Raw genomic sequence first — 25337 nt, 5'->3', positions numbered from 1 at the left:
TGGCCGCCACAACCCATGCATGAGCTACACCCATCTGTAAAAGGCGCGGATGAGAAGCGGCCCTGTTGCTAGACATTGACGCCCGCAGATAATTGGAACCTCCCAGGCGCCAGCAGAAAAAAAAGTACCCTGCTCGTACGTAAATGAACCTAGGAAACCACGTACACATACTTTTTACGCAGTCAAAACCTGAAACTGAGGTAATTACGCGCTTGTTTGCGCACACCGTATGCGTGCGTTGTGTTTCAACAACGCGAGCTCTCAACGTGCGGGCGCTTAACGCCTGAGAAAATGGACCTTTGTCGTTTTTTTTTGCGCAATTCCATCACGACATTATTAAGGCCAGTTACCGACTGACGAAGCTAAATCTCCCTTAAATACTACTCCGCAGGCTTCGAACAAACTTTTCCGCGGATTTCTTCCAGTAGTGCGTTAGCCCTCGTCTGCTATATACCGCAAGGAAAACATAGGCGGCGCCATAGTCGAGTCCGCGCCGAGCGCGGTAGCGGAGCGGAGGAGGAGGGTAGTGGTTGGCGTCAACGTTTTTAGAACGATGGCTTGAACATTGCGCCAGGGGGGGACACTCCTCGGTTCCGGTGGCACAGGAAATTGGCGCCATCTCTGTAATGGGCGACGCAAAAATCCGTTTCCCTTGCATGGCCTCGTAGATCATCGCGCGCACGCGCGCCGATCCAGGTGGCCAAGCCCGTCCCCCCGCTCGACTCCTCTCCCTACGCCCTCTCTCGTAATACACTCTCAACTCCCTCACCTTCGACTGTACGCGCCGCGCCGCCGTGCCATCGCCGCCGGCCCGGCTGCTGCTTAGTCCGCTACGTAACGCTTTATTTTTGTTATCTACTGTCATCGAGATGCGTGCGCTGCTGTGCGTTGACCGACGTGGCTAGTTTCGTCAGTTCTGTGTTCCTCCGTAGCTGTGTGCTTGTGCTCCGCGATGTTTCACCCGCTTCACGACTCGTACCGCTCGTGCATCGTGTAATGGTGCACAAATGCCTCAAAAACAAGCCCTGCAAGGTTGTTCCGGGTGCCCAAAGACAACAGGTGAGCGCTCAGACCCAAGGACATCAGAAGGCGCATGTACACGAACACAGCCCTGTCCATTTGTGTACTCCATGATGCTCCGGACGTCGTTGCGCCTTGATTGTGCTACACTTGTCTCTTCCCGGTAGAGAAAGCTGACAAATAGATGTTCCTCCTCATTGTCACCTGGTCTGTGACTTGTGTTTTTCTGTGCCAAGTCTCATTCTGCAACTTCAGTAACTTGCTCAGCTTTCCATACCGCCCTCAGTGCTTTTTCTGTGTATCACGTTCTACAAACGAACTAACAGCTGAAAAATTACTGTTAGTGTTTGTGTACTATTTCAGTAACCCCCGATGGGAAAACCGCGCGAACAACCTTCATGTGTAGGCATGATACGCTTTTTTTTCCTCTGGAAAGCATGAGTATTGCAAGTGTCCTACATGCAGATTTTTGCAGTTCATGTTTATTATACAAGGGACAGCCCAGTAGGTACGACTTAGTGCCTTAAGTGACGTAATTTTACTGCTAAGCATTGCATTCGGCTAGAAAGAAGGGTCGTGTTGGCTTGTTTTACCTGGTCTTTGATTGAGGAATAAGCCTTTCTGCGAATGTTTTCTATGTGCTGCTGCAAAAGCCGACTATCTTCTGTTCCCTTTGCCACCGTTACTCAAGTTGTGGCCAAGTGCGAAATAATGTGATAATGTGTGTTTCAGTTTTTAGTACGATGTTATTTTTTTTCTGCCATGTTTTTTTCAATTTGTTCAGTAGTAATGAACATGTCAAGCATTTCATATACTTTCGTGCAGATCTATAAGTAAGCTTTCTTTTGGTATGACTCTCAATCAAACAATGTTAGCATTTTATTCTATCTTTCAGGTGTTTTGCGTGTCATTGTTTTTGCCATTACTAGTGAGTTTTCCCTTTTTATAGTTGTCATGACTATGTCATACACGTCGTCCAATGTTGTGCAATATCTTAGTGCACATATCAGGAGCTCGTCTACATTTAGGTCTTGAGGACGTTATATAAAAGTCTTGTTTTTATATGCGTGTACATGAAATGGCCTTCGCGTTTTCTAGCGCTTTCACTGCACGCTTTCTTTTGTTATTTCACCATCTGTGAACTTTTGTCTTTAGTACTCTTGTATATGTCATGCACCTCTCACTTTTGCGAATTTTTTAGCGTGTATCACACCACGTTGTAAGAAAAATCTCTTTTCGGAAACGAAGTCAATAAAGCGAGACTAAACATCTGTTGTGTTGGAAGTAGAATTTTTTTATGTCCCGGCACATGCTGGTATAATATAAGTATGGGCAAGACTGCGTGCGTGCCAATGCATAGCCCACGGCGCACCACGCGCCAGCTCGCAAGCAATGCCAATGCGCCGCGTAGCGCGCGCATTGCTTGCGAGCTGGCGCGTGGCGCGCGGTAACAAGCGCGCTATAAAAAAGAAAAAACGCGCCGCTTACGGGTAAAAACAAAAAAAAGTGAGCGGCGCGCGCGGCATGGGGGAAAGAGAGAAAGGGAGTGGAGCAGGTCGGCATAATAAAAACAAAAAGGAAAGAAAAACGTTTGGGAGAGGAGGCGCCGCGCGGCTGCTGCTGCTGTTGCCATGGCAACGTAAAAAATCATGTGCGCCGCCATTTTGCTTAATGCGTCGCCCATTGGTTAGGGCCGTAACTGAAGGGGACCTTGGCGCTAGCGTCGAAAGAGCGTCTGCTCGAAAACGGCCAATGGGATGTATACGGAGTGTCCGCCCCCTGATTGCGCTTCATTGCACGTCGATCGTGATCACTTGGAAGCCGGGAAGCGGTGCACATGTGCCACTGTGATTATGTTGAGGTGCGTAGTGCGTGATATTGTGCTGTTCTTGTGTTATGTTACAGATAAGGCGGCGTGCACTCATTGCGTCGAAAGCGGGGACATGTTTTGCGTAGTTTAGTTTGGTGGCAAAATTTGTTGCAGATGTTGTGCTTGCGGCTTAGCACTCACCAGAGAAGCAGCTGAATGCAATGCAGACAGCGTGTTCACACAAAAAGTTGACAGGAGATGCGTATTGTACCCTGCAATTCATTAATGGGCTAGAGGAGGCATTCACATTTTTAACAGCGATGCTATTTAAGCTGGTGTTAGGCCAGTGAACGTGCGCCGCAAAACCTCGCTGAGCGATGACGCCATTGCGCGCGCCGGCACAGCTTCACCGCAGCTTTGCCTCGCCGCGCCGTACGGAGGTCGCGCATGCGCAGTTGCGGATCTAACCCTGTATCAACCCCGTCAAAGGGCAGACAGTATGTTGAAATAAATAAATAACTAAGCCGTGAGGTCACCATGGCGGTATAACAGCCGCTCCGCACCACCGCCAAGGTCGATCTAAATAGGTCGCGAAGCTTAGGGCGAAAAGCGGTTCAGAACAAATTGTCACTGACACCAGCAGAGGTGGTTATGGGAGCAGCGATTGAAGCGCGACTATACAGTGAAAGCTCGTTAATTCGAACTTCAATAATTCGAATTTATGGATAATTCGAACTGTACGATTTGGTCCGGCCAAGCTCCACAGAAGTCTATGTATAAAAAAGTCCGTTAATTCGAACGCCAGAAGGTTCCCTCACGGATAATTCGAACTACACTCGCCTCGCACATGGCCAGAGAAACGCGCCTACTGCCTACACACAAGGCTGTAGACGGAGAGAACGGCGAGAGAAGGCAAAACCGGAAAAAAATCTAACCGACGCGGGGTCAGCCAGTAACCTCCGAGATTTCTTGGCCGTTGCGAATCTCGGAGGCTTTGCAAATCTTGTACACCTGCTAATGTTGTGCGGAGATGGCACTGCAAGCTCCAAAACAAAGCGAATCAAGTACGTCGCAGCTGCGCTTGCAATCAAGAACCAACGAATCAGGGCTTTCGCCACCTTCACATGTTCAGCGTCTTTGTCTCCGCAGTCTTCATCGGTTGTGCACCTCTGTTTTCAGCGTAGGAGGTATCGGCCGTCGCGATTAATTGCGATGGTGTTAAGCCTCGGCTAACGTTCGTTTCGGTGGACATCGGTGGTGTGGCACAGTCGGACCCAGAGCTTCGACTTGAAGATGGCGTGTGCCGCGGGCACACGCCATCATTTTCTGACACGCCAAATTTCTGACATGCCCTACTGCTTCCAAATCGCAGTGTACTGTTGCCCTCGTTCACTTTCGTTAGTTCGAACTTTCGTTAATTCGAACTGAAGCGGCTTCCCCTTGCGGTTCGAATTAACGAGCTTTTACTGTATTTGGAGGGAGCAAAGAATGGGAAAGAAAAAAAAAGCGTTTTGCAAATAAAGCGAGACGCAGTTAGATTCATTCAACGAAAATAAAATTCCTTATCAATTTTGTATCTGCGTGACAAATAAAGAAAAGAAAACTCTATTTTATTTCATCATTATCAATAAATAACTTTTTTCAACGCCCATCATAAGAGGGAGCGTTGACGCCGGTATCACTGGCCAGTCAATGTAGCTCTTGAAGTTTTAAAAAAGGCGCGCTCGTAAAGTTCAGCTGTTACAATACGCGCCCCTTAAGGTCTTTTGCTTGTCGACGTTTGTCTGAATTTGGTGACGTGGGTAGCTTCGTCGATTCTCAACCTGTTCAGTCAGAAATAGTAAGTTACGACTGCCAGATAATTGTTTACTTTAGTTGTTTTCGTGCGACTGCGCCGGCCAACGGGCTTGGCGTGCGACAATAGAACCACCACTCTACACCTACAGCTTTCAACGGCCTCAAAAGAAAGTACGTTCTGCTCAGGGGTGCGATTTCAACACCCGTACGGCTCACCCTTTCTTGCATCGGTTTCCGCGTTGATGAACGATCGAAACCCCGATCAAGTCGAATGGTGGGTCATTTAAATATACAGCTCTAATGGCAGACCACCAAAACAAATTTCGCGCCTTTGAGAACAAAATGACGTCACTTGTGTTTTTAACGGATATGGCGTCACATTGCTTTTTTCTTCCGCCGGAAGTGTTCACTCCTCGTGCAGATGGCGCTAAGCCCCATGAACCGCCATGTTTTGAACGTATGGGCTCCTATGGAAGCTTCACTACCAGGTATCTTGCCACCGCCATGCCGAAAGAACAGCCGGGTCTTCAACGAAGGGAGACGAAGAAGCGCGGCGCGAAAGCCGCCCCTCCTCGAGAACGGATGCGTCGGTCCCTTCCCGAATATCGCGCCGCCGGTGAAGCGGCGGCGAAACGTCAGCGACTTGCAGAAGAGCGGCACAACACATTGTACGTACTTTAATGACCGAGTGTTCATGGCTCTTTCGGAGGCTAACGACGACACCACGCTTGGCCGAGTCTCCAAGCATAACCAAGCATAAATTTAACCGAACCAAGAATAACCTAGTTGGGGTCGCGAGCTTCGCTCTTTGCCCAGTCTTCGCGCCACCAGTGCGAAGCTGCCCCAGATTTTTTTTTCTTTCAACAGAGAAGCTTTATGCTTTCAGCGTACATAATTTTCTGCAATTCTTGGGGAGTTTAACACTTCCCCAAGTGGGATGCGAGCTCCCCCGCAAGGCGCTCACCGCAAAAACTATCTCGTTTGTGGCGTTAACTAGGCGGCACAAAATCTTTGAACAAGGACAAGGCTCTTCAAAGGAAGCGTCAGAAACATTTGACGTTAAGGAGAGTGAAGTAGAGCCTACTGCTAAGCTCGGTCTGATGTGTGCATGTGGATTACTGTACTATGTAATAAAGTGCTTCCTCTCGTCTTGTAGACCTGTACAACAAAAGCAGTGATAGAAACTATTTAGTGCATGTTGAGGTTCGCCAGAACACCCACATGTGTACCTATTTTTTTTTTACGAAGCTAAAGATGTTTAATGGGCATGTTGCTGACGCATGGGGTCACGGAGATTGATATGAACGATGTGGTGATGTCATTCTCATGTTCATTGCGGGCAGCCCCAGCGTTGTTTTTGTCTGTGTGCGTGTACCAATTTCTCTGCGACCAATGACTGTATTTGCGGTAGATGAGCGAATGAAAAAAAACAGATAAAACGCGCCGTTTGTAGTGTTCCTGGTTTATGTTCGCTTGTGCTAACACCAAGCCTTTTAGCAAAAACAAACTTGTCCATGGTGGCCTAAAAATGTGATCTGGCTCCAATTTTTAATCGCATGGCTAAACATTTGCTGCGCGTTCCGGTGTTGCAAATAACGCATCTTTCCATTGTCTGCTCTCGGAAGCAGTGTCGCCCTTTATAATAATGCATCTCTGAGCTGCAAACACTTCGTGATGTTTGCAAAACGCATTACATTGGAAATTCAAACGCGACGCAATGTGAACGCGAAGCATGAGCTAGCTGCCATGCGCTGCCGCCTTCAAAAGCCGCCAAATCTGCACACCAGCTGGAAGTAGCGCCATCTACGAGTTTCATCGCTCCTTTGTGCGCTTCGCCGACTCCCGCCCGTTACACTACCTCCTTCTAGACACTATTAGCGGCGAGAATTTGGAGTGGCGCCCTCTCGCGATTGACGTCACGGCCAGGACGCCGCTCGCTGCGGCTCGCTCGGCTGCCGCGCGCGCTCGTTCCCTTCGTGTTGCCTGAGGTACGGGTGACTCGAGCCGTGCTTATTAAAGGGTACGTCGACTTCTTTCTGCTGCCATGCCTGGCCCACAGTTCCTTCTCCTAAAGCGCGAGAGACAATAAAACTTGCGGCTTGGACATCACAAGCTATGTAGCGGTAAAGGGGTCTACAAGTTTTACAATGCATATGTGCGCCATGTCTGTCCATAGATTTTGCGTACAAAGAATTTCTGCTAATTCAACACGCGAAGTTGTGTATGATGCTTCGCCAAACACTTAACATTCCGTAAGTATTTAGCTATGAGAAACATTGCATTTTACATGGAAGAAAAATCTTGGTAATTGGCGTGAGCATGTTATCCGTGTTAGAAAGACACTGCCCAGCGAAACTGTCATCATGATGCTTATTACTCTGGTGAGTTCTATAGTCAAATATGGCCATTTAGTAATGCGTAAAAGAAAGAGTAAGGCGCGCATTTCTTATGAAAAAGTTTGCTGCTATTTTCACCCCTCTCTGAAACAGGCCTCCAAATAAAGAATTGTTGATGGCTGCTACTGGGAACACTATGGCGTTTCATGTATAGTATTTACATAGTTGATTCACAAATACCATAGTAGCAATTACCTGAGAGAAAAGTTTCGTGGTTAAGATCGAGAGCCAACCAATTGCAAGGGATGAAATGTTTCATGGTGGCCCTCAGTAGCCTTCATCGACAATATGACACACCCCTCACGCAACGGTAGGAAACGACTGTCGGTATGGCGAGGCGCGCGTTTTTCGCGAAACCCATCAGTTCATTATAACATCGAATTGAAACCATAAAGCATCTTTTACAGCGCCAAATGGAATGCCTAAAGTATTGTCGAGATACTACAGCGTAGCTTAGGGTGCATAGAAAAGAAAAATTCAAGCACCTACTGCCTCACCATGTCTCGATGCAGCGCTGTTTAGTTATACAAACGGTGAACTATTTGCTTCGTCATACATAAAAGAGAACCTCGCAAACCATCATAAAGAAAACACCACAAGCCTTACATATTTCACTTGATTTTTACCCTCCACCGGGGAATTATGATATTTTCAATATGTCCCTTACTACTAATGATTGACGCTTCGACTTCTTTCGGGCTGTAGGCAGAAAGAAGTCGAAGCATAGGTCGAAAAGGCATATTTCACAAAAAAATTTGGGCCGAGCATCCTGTGTCTGTTCGCCAAACATGTATATTTGCCGTCATGTATATATCTCAAGCAACAAGCACCAGTAAATTTCTCAAGTGAGTTGAACGCGTAGCACGGAAAAGGGAATATATATTGAAGCATTCCTTTTCGTATTCTGGAAATAGCCGTCAGCCTTCATTAGCTTTACTTCAAATTACCGCCACTTAACATGAAGAACCACCTAATTTTGAGAAGCAGGTAATGAAGCAAGTGGTGTCTGTAGAATTTTTAAACTGCAACGTTAAGGAAGTCCTCGTGTTACTGCCGAGCGTTTCTGTGAAGAAATGCACAAATTCGATACTATACCGCGAACCACTCGTCATGACCAAACCTGTTTTAGCAGATTAAAATCAAGGTAACTGTTGTAAAGGTCACATATAACCAGCGTTTGTGACATACTTGTTGCATCGTGGCATGCATGGTATCATAACTGGATTATTATTAAATGCTATGTGTTTGCGGTTTTCGATCCGCTCATGAAAAACCCGCAATGGGCTGGTCTGCGCTCCTTCGGCTGGCACTGTAGCATTGCCTATGAGAGCAACATTGTCGTCTAAGAAATAAGCTCTGAATGAATTTTCGCGAATGAAGACGTCGTAAAAATATATTTGATATTACCGCCATAAGTATACAAGCAGAGAAAACGAGGGCGAACAGACGAAAACACCGCAGAAAGCGCCCGAACTGTAGCAGACGACAGGCGCGAGTCCGTACCCTGACGTCACGCGAGCGGCGCTCGCAGCGCCCCTGTACTTCGTTCTCGGGGCTAATAGTGGCGCTCCTCAACATAAGACTCCTCAAACTTGACAAATTAGCGACACTCTCCGCCTTCGTTCGTCTTCGTTTCTCCTCTCTTTGGCGCTCCCTCCTAGACCATGGCTGTTGTGTACTAGATTAGGTACATCTAATCTAGTACACTCTAACCATGGGACCGCCTACAAGGCTTGAGCGTAGGAGAGGACATTTTCCAGAGTGAATGCATGCATAGGAAGGCGGTGCACTTTAAGCGTTCGCGTTGGCTTTGTAGCTCCGAATAACGTCATGTACAGCAAATAATATCTGTAAGGAAGGTTATACCCATTCAGTGACGGAAGCATTTTTTTCTCTTTTGATAACTATCTTTTAATGTACCTAAACGATCACTAACACCTCGTGTGTGCTACAATTAGGCACGTAATATTTGTCAAGCGCGTGTCGCAAGATCTGGCTGCGAGTAGTTGTAATCACACGTTTACGATCGAACGCCAACATCATGGGCTCCAGCAAGCCCTCAGTAGAAGCTAAAATTCCGCGCCGTCCTTACCATGCTAATTGGCGGCGCGCATCAGCTATGAAGCACATAGGTGGCAGAGGGCACGAACGCACCAACCTAAGTGTCCTACTGCAAGTGCGTCTGAGAGACCTAGTGGCCGTACGTACTAATAGTTCGTGCGACCGAACGACTAAACGAATGGTCAAACGACTAAAGCGACGACAACTAAACCGGCCAGTGAACGCGCAGACCACGGCACATTTTGAGTGGACCGCCACCGCATCTTAACCTTCACACACTTTAAAGGTGACGCCAATTATCACGTTCGTCTCAAAGACCTCATGATGCTGTCGTTCGGCGACGAACGCACCCCATAACTCGATTTCGGGGGAGCACGTACACTTTTCCTTCGTATCGCAAATCCACGGGGCGACCGCCAACGACGAACACGAACAAAAGAGGCAAACAAATGTATTTGCTTTTAACAAGGCTAGTCGGTAGCTACACAAGTCAGAGAACTGCTTTCCTAAGATGAGTTTTCACGATCGGGCCTCAAATTATGTTAAAAGGACTGTGCTGAATCTTAAAGGTATCATAATCACGTTTTCGCGCACAGCCTCGCGTGCCCGTTTTGTAGGGCTGTTGGCGTACAAAGCGATTAAGCGCCAATATAAACAAAGTACACGTCACGTAGGAATCATATTAATGCGTTCAGAAAAATGGCAACATTCTTAGTGAATTGTGCAATATCTGCTACGTTTTAGCCTGCAACAAATTACGCAAGCCTGGCACACACTTCCAATGAGAGACCCGCAACTTGCCTCGCGTAGTCGTGTGGCATATGTTAAGTTGAAGCGCTCCCTCCCAAGTAAATGAATCCCTGTCTTTATTCTTAACCTGTCTCGCCGCTACGGCGAAGAGCTTCTTGCCTTCGCTGAAACTATTTTGGCATTCGAAAGCGCAGCACATCATGGTCAGAGAAAATGCAGCAAAGCGACGTCGCACTTGCACAAACCAAGACGTTCGCAAACCAAAACAACACAACAAGCAAACAGAGAAACGGCGACAACAGGCGCCACTCGGTACACGCTCCTCAATCGAAAATGGCGGTGGAACGCGAGTCTCAAACACAGCCGGCGCGAAGGCCCACGTGATGCCATTAGGCCAATAGCGACGCGGCCTCGGCCAGGGGGCATTCTTCAAAGCATGTCGCTACTTTTAGGATTCGAACATAATCTTAACAACTGCACAAGCTCTGCGCGGCGGAGTTTAAGAGAAGTACGCCGAACAAGAGCTTTCTCTGCAAGGTCCAGTGTGATGGCTGAGGGGCGCCTTCGTCACTGAAATCTGCAGCGCAACTCTTGTAATGCGCCATTTTACCTTGCTGGCTCATGACAGTCTCGCGTACGCCGGTTTCGACAGTACGTTTGATCTATACAATTTTTTTTCGTTGCTTCTGCTGTGAGCGCGCGTTTTCATGACCCTCCATTCTTTTTAAGTGAATTTCTTGTCATAATTACTGGGGGAGCTAAAACGGCCTTCATGTAATATAGCACATTGGCAGGTTGTTTCTGCGTTCGTTTGGCAATGCATTACAACTTTCAAGCAAGTTAAGCAAGCTCCGAAAGAAAAGGTGTGCATTCTTGCGCGCGTAAGTTTTAATAGTGGCACCAGGAGTCTACAATATGTTCGGCTCATTTCTTAACACATTCTGTCAGATGGACTGCAGCCGTATGCCTTTCTCGTTCACTGCATCCAGGCAAGTGTTGCATATGTCCACAGAAAACCGGTGGAAGTTCATCTCTAAACTAGGTGTATTCTATACACGCGCGCAAGGTGCTGAAAAATACATTACTTTTTATGATTTTGTGACACTGTTACGCTCTCTTGTTACATTTGCTTACATTGTTAGATAAATGCCCGAGATATTGAACCGTGTGATGTGTTCTCCTTACGCCACCTTCAAGAGGATACGTTGCAATATGTATGTCGTTCCATCTTACTCCTGGATGTCAGCTGCATCAACACGGCATCCACGCTGTATCAGCAGCTCGCAAATCGATGCCTGTTCACCGACGACAGCCCTGTAACGAAACGAATGAACGAGCGCCCAGCACCAATTACAATTCAGTGTTCATGAGAAGAATCTATACAGAAGCGCCTAATTAATAGTTGCGGCTTTGCACTCTAACCACGGTAACTCATAATAGAAGTACGCATTTTCACATATAAATACATGTTACGTTTGAAGATTTTTGCATGATTTCCCGTTACTTCGTACTCGTAATTACTATTTATTTGTTGGCTAATCGCTCCCTTTCGAATTCAGCATGCTTTTATGGACTGAACACTGTTAACACCGTTCAATAACACGTCTTTCCCCAATAAAACAGTATTTACTTTGAAAAGTTCCTTTTTCTAAATTAGTTTAACCCGCCCAAGTTTTGGTAAATCCCTCAGGTATGTGCACAGCAACAATTTGTCGGCTACTACGGAAGCAGCGACTACATTAATCTGAAGCGAACGAGCTTCTGGCTGCCATGCCCTTCTTGGGGTTACCCGAGAAGACAGGGAAAATATGCTGTGGTTGAACACGGTTATACCAAGTCAGTCGAGCGATAGCACGGTTTTGCTTGCTCGGGGAGCGGATAAAGACGCTGCTCGGAGCGGTAGCAGCAGCGAGCGAATTGACGACCTCGATGATGCGTCTCGCTTCAACGCGAACTAAGCGTCGAAAGCACAGCGCATACGAAGCTACCAGCCCTTGGCGCCCTTTGCACACATCGCAGATGTCAGTCATTCAGTCAGTGTTTTATTTTCACCAAACAAAAACATCTGTGAAAAAGGGGAGACGGTGAAAAAGCTGCGGATACTGCAGCTTTAACATATTGTTACGGGGATGTTGCGAGTTGTGGGGATGCGTGACTCTCACGCGTCCCCTGATATGTTGTTTTCCCACACGGCTCGCGTCTCCTGTTCTCCGGCTTCGCCGCGTGGCCTGGCGCTCGCAGCGGTCGGAATGGTTGAGGCGCAGTACGAGAGATGGCGCGAGTGTTGAGCTGCTAACGCCGCCGACAGGCGGGGTTACTTGGGCGCCGAAAGACAAGGCACTTCCTCTTTCCCGGCAGATCGGCGCACAGCGCGTACGTCCCGCGCGCGCGCCGACCCATGCTTCTGCGAGACCGCCTCGCGTGGCCGGCCTTCGAACGCGCCACCGTTCGCGTGACCGTACGCGCGAATGAGCAGGCGTTGGGATCCAGCATGGGGCATACATATTCGCTCGTTATCCGGTCGCGGTGAGTCGGACTTCTAGATTTGTCGCGCACCCACCGGCATGTTTTGTGGATAGCAACTCGGCTAGCAGACATTGATCTATGAAAGGTGCAATAAATGGCCTTGTGATTGTTTGCACTGCTGTGTTGTCGTTCCTTTGTCCCAAGAGAATGGGTGCGAGATCCCCAGAGAGTATAGAAAGACTTATTTACAATATATATACAAGATGAGTCAGAATAGTTAAGATGGCTGAGCAACAACAACACGCCGCAGCCCAGAGTCTCGCGATCTTCTTCCACTCTCTTCTTTTATCCTTCCCTAACAGGACCCCTGGGAGGTGAAGTGCTGTCTCGGCGCATGGTATGGCGAAGAATTGGAAGCGAAGTATGGCTTCAGCCGCGAAACGTGCACAACGTCAACAGTCATTGAACTTGAGGATGCATCAAACTGTAGCGGCGAAATCCCGCAATCTACGTCGTTAACGTGACGTAGGACTTCATAAGGCCCTGCGTAGCGAGAGAGAAGCTTCTGGGAGAGGCCAACCCGACGACATGGTGACTACAGGAGCAATCAAGCACCTGGTACTTCACGATGGCAACGGTCATGACGCTCTTTTTGTATATGCTTCGAGGCTAATAAACGAGATCGGGCGACTTGACGTGCCATGTGCGCGCGATCGATGACTTGACGAGCGTACTGAGTTGCAAAACGTGGCACAAAAGGGAGGATGGTGTGAAACGGCAATGTGGGGTCACGACCATACAAAAGATAAAAAGGTGAATATCCTGCGGTGTCATGTCGCGACGAGTTATACGCGAACGTCACGTAGGCCAGCGTGGCGTCCCATTCACGGTGATCGTTCTGGACGTGATTCTCTGTGATTGTTCGATTGAGACGTTCCGTAAGAGCATTATTTGTCGGTAGTAGGCGGTGGACATCTTGTGCTCAGTGGCACAAGAGCGGAGAAGGTCGTCAACTCAATTCAATTCAGCTTTATTCAACATCTGCCAGATGTTTGGAGCACGGACAAAAAGCCTGAAAAGGCTTGACTGGGTCCGTGCACCATAGCATTGCATACAGTGGCATCCATTCCGTACATGTAGAGGAGAAAAATAATTTGCAGGAAATGCAAGAACCATAGAAAATACAAAATCAATGCAAACAGCACGCAAATATCTGCGTAAAGAAAATCCCCGAATATACAAAAACACCAAGGGAAATTCAATGGATCAGAAACGAGAAGAAAAGGTACAGAAAATACAAGTAACGTTTCATAAAAAAAATAGAACAATGGAGAGTTATACATATATGTTGCGCAGCTGATTCAAAGAGATCAGTTCTATATCCGTGCCAATTTTAGCCAACCCATTTAATAAAGTCGGTAATGTGTACTTTAATATTTGCTTACCGTAGGTCGGGCGGCTCTAGACAAGAACGAGCAGCCATGGCCCGTAAGTAACTGTCGAGGTGCACCGTTATAGAGAATGACGTCGTGGAGCAAATTGGCGACGCCTGTTGCGCAACTAGTCGGCAACGCCTTTGTTATCGCGTAGCGTGTCGCGTAATTAGTAGTGACGGCGAGCCACTTAATCCATCTAATCCTCGTCCGAAAAGGGCTAAGCAGGTCAAGGCCTACGCAAAACAACGGTTCCGAGGGAACTTCAATTGGATGGAGTTGTCCGACAGGTGGCAGGGGGTGTTTCTTCCGGCGCTCACACAATTCGTAATTTGAGACATAACGACGCACAGAGCGTTAGAGACCTGGCCAGAACAAACGGCGTCGTACGCGGTCGTATGTACACAAAACTCCAAGGTGTCCCGCCGTCGGTGCATTGTGAAGTTGTTCGAGAGCGACGCACCGCAGACGACGAAGCAATTCAGGGCCGTCAGGGTTGATATTGCGGCGGTAGAGGATGCCGTCGTGCAGCACGAACCTGCAGCACCGGCCATCAGTGCTGCCAGATTGCACTCCGGCGATGATGGGCTGTAAGGGCTGGCGATGATGGGCTGTTTTCAAGTTTATGGCGAACGGTGGCTTGCACGAAGGGAACTGAAAAGTGGTGGCATCATGGCTACGCAAACAGAAAGCTGCGGGCGCCATCGCATCCAGTTCATGTGGAACGATTCGCACGATGTCCTCTGATGGCGACGCACACTGCTGTGCAGGTTTATCTTCACACGTCGACGTTGCGGCAGCACTGGGAAATCTGGCGAATGGTTGCAAGATGTGTCGGCTTTTGGCCTGCTCGAATTGTCGGCACTCGATGATAGCATCAACTGGAGAATAGCTTTTGCAGGAGCAGATTAAAGGCGTCATCAGCAATGCCCTTGAGCACGTGCCCGACCTTCTCCGCTTCGGTCATGTTACGACAAAGTTCTGTCATGTTACGTCATGTTACGACAAAGTGGCAGCACGTCCTGAATGTACGAGACATAGGACTCCATGGGGGATTGGGCACGGGATGTCAGTTCCTGCTTTGCGGCAATCTTACGGCCGGCTGGTTTGCCAAACAACTCCGTCAACTTCTCTTTGCAGCTTCTCTTTCGCGGTTTTCGTACCACACCTTCGCCGTGCCTCTTAGGTAGAGCATAAGCGTAGGGTCCCATCTGCTGATTCCACTTACGCGTTCGTACATAGACACCCGCTCTTCAACGTCGGCGCCATCGGTCCCGCGAAAAGTTCAATGATCCTTGGGTTGCACAACCACTACCGAAGGTGACAGCAACGTAGCTGCCGACGGTGGCGTTGGAGGCGGCAACTACGTTGATGCCGCGTGCTGACCGGCATTCATGGTGCGGGCGGTGATGCGACGTCCAGCCGTGGTAACCCGGCACTTCCCACCAATATGTCACGGGGATGTTGGGAGTATAGAAAGACTATTTACAATATATATACAAGATGAGTCAGTAGTTAAGATGGCTGACCTCCAACAACACGCAGCAGCCAGCGTCTTGCGATCTTCTTGCTCTCTCTGCTTTCATCCTTCCGCAACAATATGGGCGCCCACGCGGCGTACGAAGCAAACGCCGGAAGTGGCATGCTAAGCCCCAGTTCGACCTTGGCTGAGCTTCAAGGGTTTATTTACGGAACCAGGCGTTTTCTGGGTCCGCACCTCGAGTAGTAGATCTATTGCTCTAAAATCTAAGAGGACAGACACTACAAGTGTAGCATCATTATGGGTTTGGTGCGGTAAGGAGTACAGGCTTGAGCTAGTTAGTTTGATATTGCTATTGGGCCTTGTTGTGATCGGCCGCTAGCGCGATTATGGGCAATGGGTATTTTGACGCGGCCGGTGGCCGCGTCAAAATGATTCTCAAAACGGATAATTTATGGCGAGCACGGGAGTACCTCGGTCAGGAGAGGTTTGGGCAAATTAGTGCAAGGATACGGTCCGTCACCTGTCAGCCGCACAAACTGGCACGTCCAGGCCTGGGACGAAGGTGTACGATCGAAGTCAGCGTACTATCCCCCTTCCCCTGTTTGTGCCCAGTGTTCCCGACAAAGCTGCCCTCGGAAGGAAAGGGCAACAGAGCTCCGGATTGGTGAGACCTGATGTCATCGGTCTCCTGACGCAAGATTGGCGGAGGTGACTGAACAATGACCACGCAGGGCATAAAAAGAGCAACGCTCGGCGGGAGTGATCGGCTGCCACAACTTCTTCCTGAACTTTTTCTGTACTACTTTGAATTTCCTTGTAAATATATAAATGCAAACTTGTTTGTGAGAAGTCCTGGATATCAGGCGCAGCCCCACGTTCCCTTACTCCCCCGCGAGCAAACTACACTCCACTTCTTCGGACTTGAAGTCGCAACAGCCCATAGGCCACAAGCGACGCGCAAGAGAACACAAGAACAGTGCGTTAACTTCGAATTTCCAGAAGTGACATATTCGTATCTGAAATAGCACCGAATAAGAAAAGACAATGTAAGTCGCCGCACGTGCAGTCCAGGCAGGACTCAAACATGGGCTCACTTCCTCAATTAATCTGCATTCCTGTACACTCCACAACATTCCTGAAACAATGTTTCCTAACCACAATCATCACAGAGCACTGATAAATGGCCGTCCCGATATTTTATCTATACTTGATAGGTGGGTAGAGCGCCACGGGACACATGGCTTCCAGCGCACGATCTTCGTCAGCTGCTCTGAAGGTTGCTGCCGCCGCGTAGGAGAGTGCTGTCGGTCTTCACAAGGTGATGTTGCAGCCGCATTGGGAGGCCGCGCAAATGACTGACACGACGGCGTTTCACCTGCCCGAAACGCTTGCACCGTGACAATGTCCATAACCGAAATACAGTTTTATAAATGAGTAAATTGAAGGTGGTCATCGGCGATACCTCTTACGACATGCCCAACTTTTTCATACTCTGGTATTTCAGCGTCGCCCTTGCAGCAGAGTAACCCGTAAGGCGACGTAACCCTCGGTGGACGTTTGACCTCGTGATGCCAACTCTCTCTCTGAGACGACCTTCATACCCTGCGATCTCGCAGCTTCTGCTTGCCGGTATTTCAATCACAGAGTTCGTGTTTTTGAAACCATACTCTCGCCGTTCCCGCCCAGTAAATAATTATGTTTGTCAGCATCACTGTGGGATCCCATTTGCTGTGGTTGCTCACACGTTCATGCATTTCCGGCGAGTCGTCGACGCAGGCGTTGCCGAAGTAGGCACCGTCTGCCCCGACATCAGTGAAGAACCAAAGCGGCGGCAACTGCGAAGATCCGTTCTGAGTCATTACCCCACGCCTCCACCAAATATTACGAAGAGAAAGCCCGATTCACAAATGTATGTACAACTATTTACACGGGGAAAAGTTAGTGGTAATCGCGCAGGCTGGTACAAAGGTCCCAGCTCCAGGAGGTAGTCTGCTACTTTCTCTTCGTCTCCCTCTTGGGCGCACGGTCGTATAAATGCACCGCAATAATACAATCGAATTGAATTCTGGATTGTCATGAGCCAAAACAACGATATTTGATGATGATTTGAATATGATTATGAGCAGGGACTCCCGACTAATTTTAATCATCGGGGGATCTATAAGGTGCTCTCTAAATGCCCGGGAAACGGACCTTTTTCACTTTGCCCCCATCAAAATGCGGCGGTCACCGCCGGGATTTCATGCCATCACAATCGTGCTTAGCAGCTCAACACCGTAGCCGCTAAGCCACCGCGGCCTGTAAGGCATTTATATGTAAAGCATGTCTTGAACAATGGCTGGATTAAATTGCACTATCAAGTGATGTTTTCTCAAGTCATTACCTAAAATTTATATAGCGAAATTTAGTTAAAGAGGAGGGTAACGATTGAAAATTGATTACAACAATATATGATACTTAAGTATGAAAATGATGTGCCAACAAAAATCGCCTGTTGATCACGTCTTTATTTTTAATGCATACTTAAAATGTCGGATGATAAACAGTGCATGTTCGTTTTGGAAGTCTGCAATTCTACTGTTTTCTGGAGAAAACAAGCATCCAGAATACGTGTAACTTAGACGGCGCCAAGGAACTCGAGCTGGTGTAAGCATCGCAAAGTTGTTCTGGCGGGTCTGGGCAGGCCTTCTGCGCACATGACGGCGTCAGTGCCCGCCCCCCCCCTCCCCCGCATCGTCGTCTGCTACGGCGAAAAGAAATGTCCTCGCTCTCATGGGGCTAAATAAACGCAAAAAAGAGCGACTTGCACGGCCGGTATCCCCCCTCCAAAAAAGAAAACTTGCTCTCAGCTGTTGTGGGATCGGCCAGTGTGCAACCCAGAGTAGCCGTTAAAAAAAAGGGAAGGGGTAAATGCACAATTCGCCTTTCCCTCATTTTTGTGGGTGGGGTAGGCTCAAGTGCCCCCTTATTCCCCCTCCCCGGTGCGAACGCCTATGCACATGTGACAAATTAGACATCAGCATGTCTTATGGCCACGGATGTCTAGAGGTTAACCACGATAACTTAAAAGTGTTCCTACGTGAGAAACCTTTTCAACGAAAACGCCTGTCTGGATGGGTTCAGTGCTCACCAGTGCAAGGCATTCCGGCCACCCGCGTCGACGCCGTGAGCGCCGAAATCCAGCAGGGCGATCACGCAGCTAATGTGCCCACCGCGAGCGGCCGCCATCAAGGGGCTCGGCGACGACTCGGGGGCGCCGCCGTGATCCAGCAGCCACTGGAGCACCTCGAGGTTGCCTCTGCCAGCCGCCGCTTGCAGCGCTGCCGCTGCACACGTACACACACTCAGACTGCTTCCGCCCCCACCCCCCCTCCAAAAAAAAAAAATTCACAACCGCATCCAAACTGCCGCAGACCCACGTCTGTCTCCTATTTTGCGCGACTAAGAAAAAAGTTCCCAGTATCGCCTGAAGGCATTGACAGAGATACCAGAACTTAGCGTTGCGTGTGAACTGGTCGGACGGTGCTCCAACAATATGCGGGTGCAACATGTTTGCGCGACGCAGCAAGAAAACTTTATTATTATTATTATTATTATTATTATTATTAGCGGAAGCGATACATTGGCCCGTTAAACTGATCGCCTGTACTTCCACAGATCCCCTGGCCTGCTGAAGGTTTTTCCCGCTGGATTGGCAGAGGTGCGCTCATCGACGCCTACCGACACTGCTCGACTGATTTCGTCGCCTGGATCCTGCTCTTCTGGGAACACTGGCACGGCGTTTCAACATAAAACGCCCACTCAACCCAGTCCGCTTCGCAGTCGGCATTGCTACATTGGTCTGTTAAACTGATCGCCTGTACTTCCAATGGTATATTTTCCTTTGTAATCTTTTGCTTCTCATTGTATGTGAAGTGCTGCCGACTGCCAAGCGTTGCTTTCATAACCTGTCGCGATGTCTCAAGACAGGCTTTGTACTGCCTGTCAGAAAAGTCTGCCTACTGATGGACGGATTATGGCGCGTTGTGAATGCAAATATTCATATAATCTCGGACAGACTTGCTCGGGTATTGCCCCTAATACCTTTAACACGATGGGACAGGCGAAATGTGAGGGTTGGATATGCAAGACCTGCAGAGCGAACAAAAAGCAACCTTCTTCATCCCACTCAAATGCAGCGCAGGCGGCAGGCAATAATGACGCTATTTTAGCTCTTGTTGCTGAAATCAAGGACGTAAAAAAAGCTTAGAAGTACTACCGGCACTGCATGCTAAAGTTGACTCGCTGTTGCTTCTGAAAGCGGAATTCTTAAAGCTGACGAAGACCGTCTCTGACCTTGAAGACACCGTCACTTTCTTGTCAAAGCAGTACGAGACTAGACGCGAACAGCTCAAGTTGTCTGAAGATGCCGCAAAGACCAGAGACAAAGAAATTCAGAAGCTAAATGAGATTGTCCGTGTTCAGGCTGAGATTTTGCAACGATTGCAGCATGATCAAAATCATTACTTCACCAGACCATTACTTCGCATCATCAGACCATTACTTCACAGTGTTAGGATCGGCCTGCAGCTATTTCAGCACGCTGCACGTGTTACGAGCCAACCGGGACGGTGGCGCACTTCAGAGAACTGCGGATAACCGGCAGCCACGTGGCGAGGGGTCAGCTCAGGGGAGTTCTCGAGGGGAGGTAATTGGCGAAAACCTCCCCATGCGCTTTTCGAGACACCAGACAATGTGCTACCCGGGCGCGCCACCCGGGACGGCTCCGTGTTCGACGAAGCAGGCTTTGTGCGCAACACGAAAACGCCGCCCTGTTCTGCTATGAGTAGGGGAGTTGCCGCGGGAACGCCGACAGGGGCTCCTTCCCACGCGCCGACCAAGACGCAAGACAATGTGGTACCAGGGCGTGCTACTCCGGGTCGGCACAGAGTTCTACGAAGCCCCTCTGACGTCGGCTCCGGATCATTGCACCTATGTGTGTGTGTGTGTGTGCGTGCGTGTGAGTGAGCCCTCCTCCTCTTCCAAAAGGGCGGGTCATCTTCAATGACGTCGAACTATGACGTCGAGTAGAGTGCTTATAAGCAGCGATTGTCGGCTGCTATAGTGTGCTCGTTGTCATGCTCAAAATGTACTCGTGAGCTCTGTGCTCGTAAGCTGTTTGCTGTATGTTCGTCTTGCGGACTCCATTTGGGCGTCACGCATAGACTGTGTAAATGTATCTTCATGTTCAAATGTAAATATAGTAAATAAATCCTGCTCTCCTAAGTCCCGATGAAGAGTCAAGCTCCATCCTACAGCTACGACTGCCAAATTTTACATCTGAATGGCAGCGTGAGATCGGCCTACAGCTCGTAGATCGTCCGACAACTCTAACAAATGGTGGCAGCGGCGAGATCATCCGACGAATCCTACAACAGTCTGTCGTTTTACCTTGAGGCACCTTTTTAACACATCTCACGGTTGGAAAGTAAATAGCTCAGATAGGCGAACGCGTTTTGCCTTTGTTGATCAACGGAAATTAGATGAGATGATTGGCAGGTTCGACTGGTCTTCACTGATTGTTTCCGTGGCGTCAGTGTCGATTTATGAACAACTTTCTTCGCAAATACGCAGCTTTCAAGAAGCCTGCACTCGAATTGTAACAAAACAGTGAAGAAATCATAACTGGCTTACCGTGGATATCATGAATGCAATCGCCTACCGATATTTGCAGTACAAACGGCTTAAGCGAACTCCAAGCAATGCTCAGCTTAGTGCTAGCTATACCCCCGTATTCTTAAACACGCCTTCACTTGAAGCTCCTCCTCGACTCAGCCAAGTCGAGGCGACGGGGCTTCCTTCACTCAAGGCTCCGTTGCGTTTCATGAACACTACTTCACCTTTCCTCCGCGAAGGAACGCCTTGAAAATGCACCCTCGACTCAAGTGAAGTGTATCGACCGAGAAAAGCGTCTGATATCGAGACTGTTCTTCAATGTGTTTATTAAAAGTCCCGTTATTTAGGACAAATATGTGTTTCAGTTCATTCGTCTTCCTGATCAAACAACTACACGGTGCAATGTACAACTTTAGCTCGGCAACGCTGCCACTGTGAGCGTTCGACTGATAGATCAAGCGGGAGCTGTGTTTGAGGTCTGGCAACAATCGCATCCCAACAGCTGAGAGCATGGCGCATGGCTGAGAACCAAGATAATTTGCGCCGGCATTGGTCCGCTGCTGTTTTTTTCCTAGTGTTTCATTGGTGACTGACGTTGCGGTTGATAATCGCGGTTATGATGGGTGATTTTGTCCTTGTGCGTATGGTGACCGAGCCTGAATGACTTCTGAGGCCACAGACGGAACGGCCGATGGGCAGATTTGTTTACCTTCAAGACCGAGTGGTACTGTGAGTTTGCTGAAAGCAACAACAAGACAGAAAATATGGGTGAGTGAGCCATTCTTTCATGGAAGCACAGTATGTCAGTGCGGTTTCCTTCAGGTTGCCGCTGCGTAGTCGATAAGCCGTTTCCGATGTACACAAGCATGCTGCGGGCATTAATTAGTACCTGAAACATATTTGAGGCAGCATAAGTTTTTCCAAAACATATATTATTTCTTTTTATTTTTTTTGCTAATGGGAACTTGTGGAACATTCGGCACGACAATCTGTTGTTGGTTTCGCTTTTTTAAACGATAATGTAGAAGGTACGGATCGGCTCCTGCATCCAACGATCATACCAGTATCGCGTATAAAATCTTTCGGTAGAGGAGGACCAGTTATAGCATACATGTGGCAGAATGCGTTTATGGTTGAGTTCGTCGCTCCGGCAGCTAGAAAAAAAAGCGTCTTTTGAGTCCTGTACTTTGTTTTAGAAGCCGTGGTGGTCAGTCGGCTTGCTCAACTTGTAGCACATATGGTCAACGAACCAGCACTGGTGCCTGCATTTCCTGTGCTTCCTCACTTCACATATACGCTACGCAATGTTTTAATCTTCCGAAAATTCACTTGTCAATACTTCACCACCGCCATTTGTTTTTTCGTCCTAACTCTTTCAGTGTGCTATGTGGTAGCAGCTGATGCACGTTCCATAAGCTGGGCTTTCAAGTTCACGGAATGCCGACATATTTTTAGTTGTGCACCGTTTTTTTCATTTCCGTTGCTTAGGTATACTGAATTTACTTAGCGCGCGAGCGCCCTGCCTACATAAAAGTTTTGGCATTCTGGTGCAGGATGCGGGCCTTAGAAGGACCAGCTGATGAAAAAATCAACGCCTGTGCTGCACAGTAAGGCTTCTGGCAGACCTGAAAGCATCGATAGATATGGTGACTGCCTGTTGGAATTGCACCAGCTCGCTTCCCTGAAAGAAGCTAGGTTCTGAAGAAGTACTTGACTAGCCTACCCGGTAATTATTCTGTGCTTATTTTCATAAACTTTGTAAAAATATTCATGTTACGTGTCCCCACATTCACAAAATGGCGAAATGAACACCCTGTTATTTAGAACCACAAACATGAAACAGCCATGTCAATGAAATCAAATTAATTTTTTATTCCCCTTCAGCTGTCATATAATTTTTGTTTTAAATCGCATGAATATGATAAGTGAAGTCATCAGTGGCCCGTGGTGCTTTGCAGCTGCGACAGGATCTTTTTGCTGCGCACAATTTGTGAAGCAGCACTTTAGTAGTATTTGTAGCCAGCACTTCAGTATTTTGTGGCATGCTGAAGCTACTTTAGCATGAGCAAGTGTAGTTTAAAAATATGCCATAGTTTTGATGGTTGATCTCAGCTTTTCTGAAATAACGGTAGTAATGCGCTCTATACTGTATTTTTCCGCATTGTCATTGTGACAGTCTGCATCACCATATGGCCTATTTTGGTATCCCACAAGACACGCTGCTACCCTGGGTGTTGTACCTCGGTCAATTGCTGAAGTTCTGCAAGCCCCATTGAAGCCAACTGTCATCCGCATCCAATGGAAGAAACTGATTGTTCGGGCCGCACGCAGCGTAGAAACAGCATATATTCTACAAGAATTTACCACTGCATGCCGTCGGGTGGCTACACCCGACGGCATGCAGCCTGTCTTGAAGAGAGATGGTGTTTTATTCTAGAATGTATTTGTCAGCAGTACTACTCCTTCTGTTTATATCCTTGGAAACAAACAAGCGAAGACACCAAAGACAACAGAGGAGAAATTACTTCTACTTACTAATTGAATTAAAGAAATGACAAATTAATGGCAATGAAAGTGGTTGAGAAAACGTGCCATAGGCGTGCGATGCTCTAACCAATAGAGCTACCGCGGCACCGTTTTCTCATCCACTTTCTTGTGTATTTATATTTTACTACTAGAACTAAGTACTACTACTACTGCTACTAGAACTAGTACATCATTTCCCACCTGCGGCAAGTTGTTTTTTCATCCACTTTCATTGCCATTATTTATCATTTCTTTAATTCAATTAGTAAGTACAAGTAATTTTCCGTATGTTGTCTTTGGTGACTTTGCTTGTTGGCTTCTCATGATATGATTATTAAAAATCGCACCCCTCGGTCAACCCCCTTTCTTCTCCTTCATTACTGCTTCTGTTTGTAGGGTCAGAGTTCACGCTGTATTGCATACTATCAAAATACAAAAAGGCGAGAATAATGTTAATTTATTGTTTTAGAAAAAAATTGGAACTTGAATTGACCAGAAATTATTAAGAGGTACATACTGACTTAATAAGTATGACTGAAGAAAGGCCATCTGGATGCAAAATACAATGACTTCAGCTACAACGTGTCTATGAAGGCAAATACATGCAGTCAAACTGCTTTTAGTGGTGACGTTTGAGCTGGTAGGATATCAGAAAAATGAGAGATGTCTTAAGCAGAATATTTCGACGGCTATTATAGTGCAGCAGGACATTAACTGGACCTCTCCTCCACTTGCACACCAATGCAAGCGCAGCACACACAGCACAGTTGGAAAGGCAGTTGCTCTTCGTACGTGTGTTGGCAACCTGGTTCCTGCAAAGAGAAGGGGTTGGTAGCAAACACACAACGATGTTAACGAAGGTCCATGAAACTAGCTTAGGTACTGTATTCGTTTTCTTTAGTTTACATTTCGTAATAATACATTAGTTTAAGAAATTTGTGCTCCAGAGCGCGATTTTTTTTTCAATGAATTAGCTCATACTGTTCTTATTTATTTTTATTTGCAAGGAAACATTTTTCAGCTGGTCTACCGCTTGCTCAGCAAGACCGACAACAGCGATCTAGCACTTACATAATGAACCCTATAGAGAGCTGGGATGTTCGCAGTAAAGGTGTGCGAGATATATCTGCTACCACTTGCTAGCACTGTCTGTATTAGGTGCTGTCACTGCATTGCTACACCTTCATTTATTGGAATAAAAATTAAGTGATGCACAAAACTCTGCTCTGTTGTATTGTTATTCTGTCTCTTTTATTCGAACAAAACATTACATTAACCTGTGTATACGTGCAGGTATAATTCTGAGTGCCATTTCATGGTTGGTGACTTCCTCGTTGAGCTTGGATCTTCACAGGGATGACAAGCTATTTAAACTGAATGGTTTGAAACAAGGATTACGTAATTATTGCTTATGACTATAAATTGCACCAACTGCATACGGTCCGCGCGAAATTACAGTCCATTTCTTATTTTCCTTAGCGCAACTAGCCGCATCAAATTAAAGAAAATTGCAAAAATTAAAGTGAACGCACCTGCTCGTTTACAAAGATGCTCGCTTTGCTGCGGTGTGCTTCGCCGTCCTTGGATTAGCGGGGGCAGTGACGATCTGCCCGAGTACAAACAGCGCCGACGGGGCGATGGCCGGCGCTCGCGCAAGCGACACACGCACTGGTGACAGGAATCTTCGTAGCTGTTTTCTTTTTGCATGTTCGAAGTCTACCGCAGTTATGTATTGCGCCATGCTTGAACTGATGCGGCTTTCTACGATGAGCCGCAAGAAACACGTGAATGCAGTGACGCCGATAGTAGGTTCGGAGAACTGGCACGAAGAATACCAGTGTGCAGGTCATCAACTGGCTCATGCACGGAGTAAGACGACAATCACTGCACTCGCTCGCAGTCTTCTTGACAGGACGGCCGATCTGTCTCGGCGCTGCAGT

General features: G+C 47.8%; 1 protein-coding gene across 22 annotated transcripts in view; it reads right to left on the bottom strand.

Annotated features, from left to right (window-relative positions):
* The window catches only part of LOC135910907 (inversin-like), a 686529-nt gene that overhangs the window by 318302 nt on the left and 342890 nt on the right, over positions 1-25337 (bottom strand). For 19 of the 22 annotated variants that reach the window (XM_070533476.1, XM_065442979.2, XM_065442974.2 and 16 more), the window contains 2 exons: positions 18347-18542; positions 11068-11148 (listed from right to left, as the gene is read on the bottom strand). The exons of the other annotated variants lie outside the window; for them this stretch is intronic. In XM_070533476.1, coding sequence (XP_070389577.1) covers positions 11068-11148; positions 18347-18542 — 277 coding nt within the window. The remainder of the gene's footprint in view (positions 1-11067; positions 11149-18346; positions 18543-25337) is intronic. 22 annotated transcript variants of the gene reach the window in all.

The sequence above is a fragment of the Dermacentor albipictus genome, chromosome 2 (genome assembly GCF_038994185.2).
Source record: "Dermacentor albipictus isolate Rhodes 1998 colony chromosome 2, USDA_Dalb.pri_finalv2, whole genome shotgun sequence".
Lineage (NCBI taxonomy): Eukaryota > Metazoa > Arthropoda > Arachnida > Ixodida > Ixodidae > Dermacentor > Dermacentor albipictus.
This window is presented reverse-complemented; position numbering and strand designations above follow the sequence as displayed.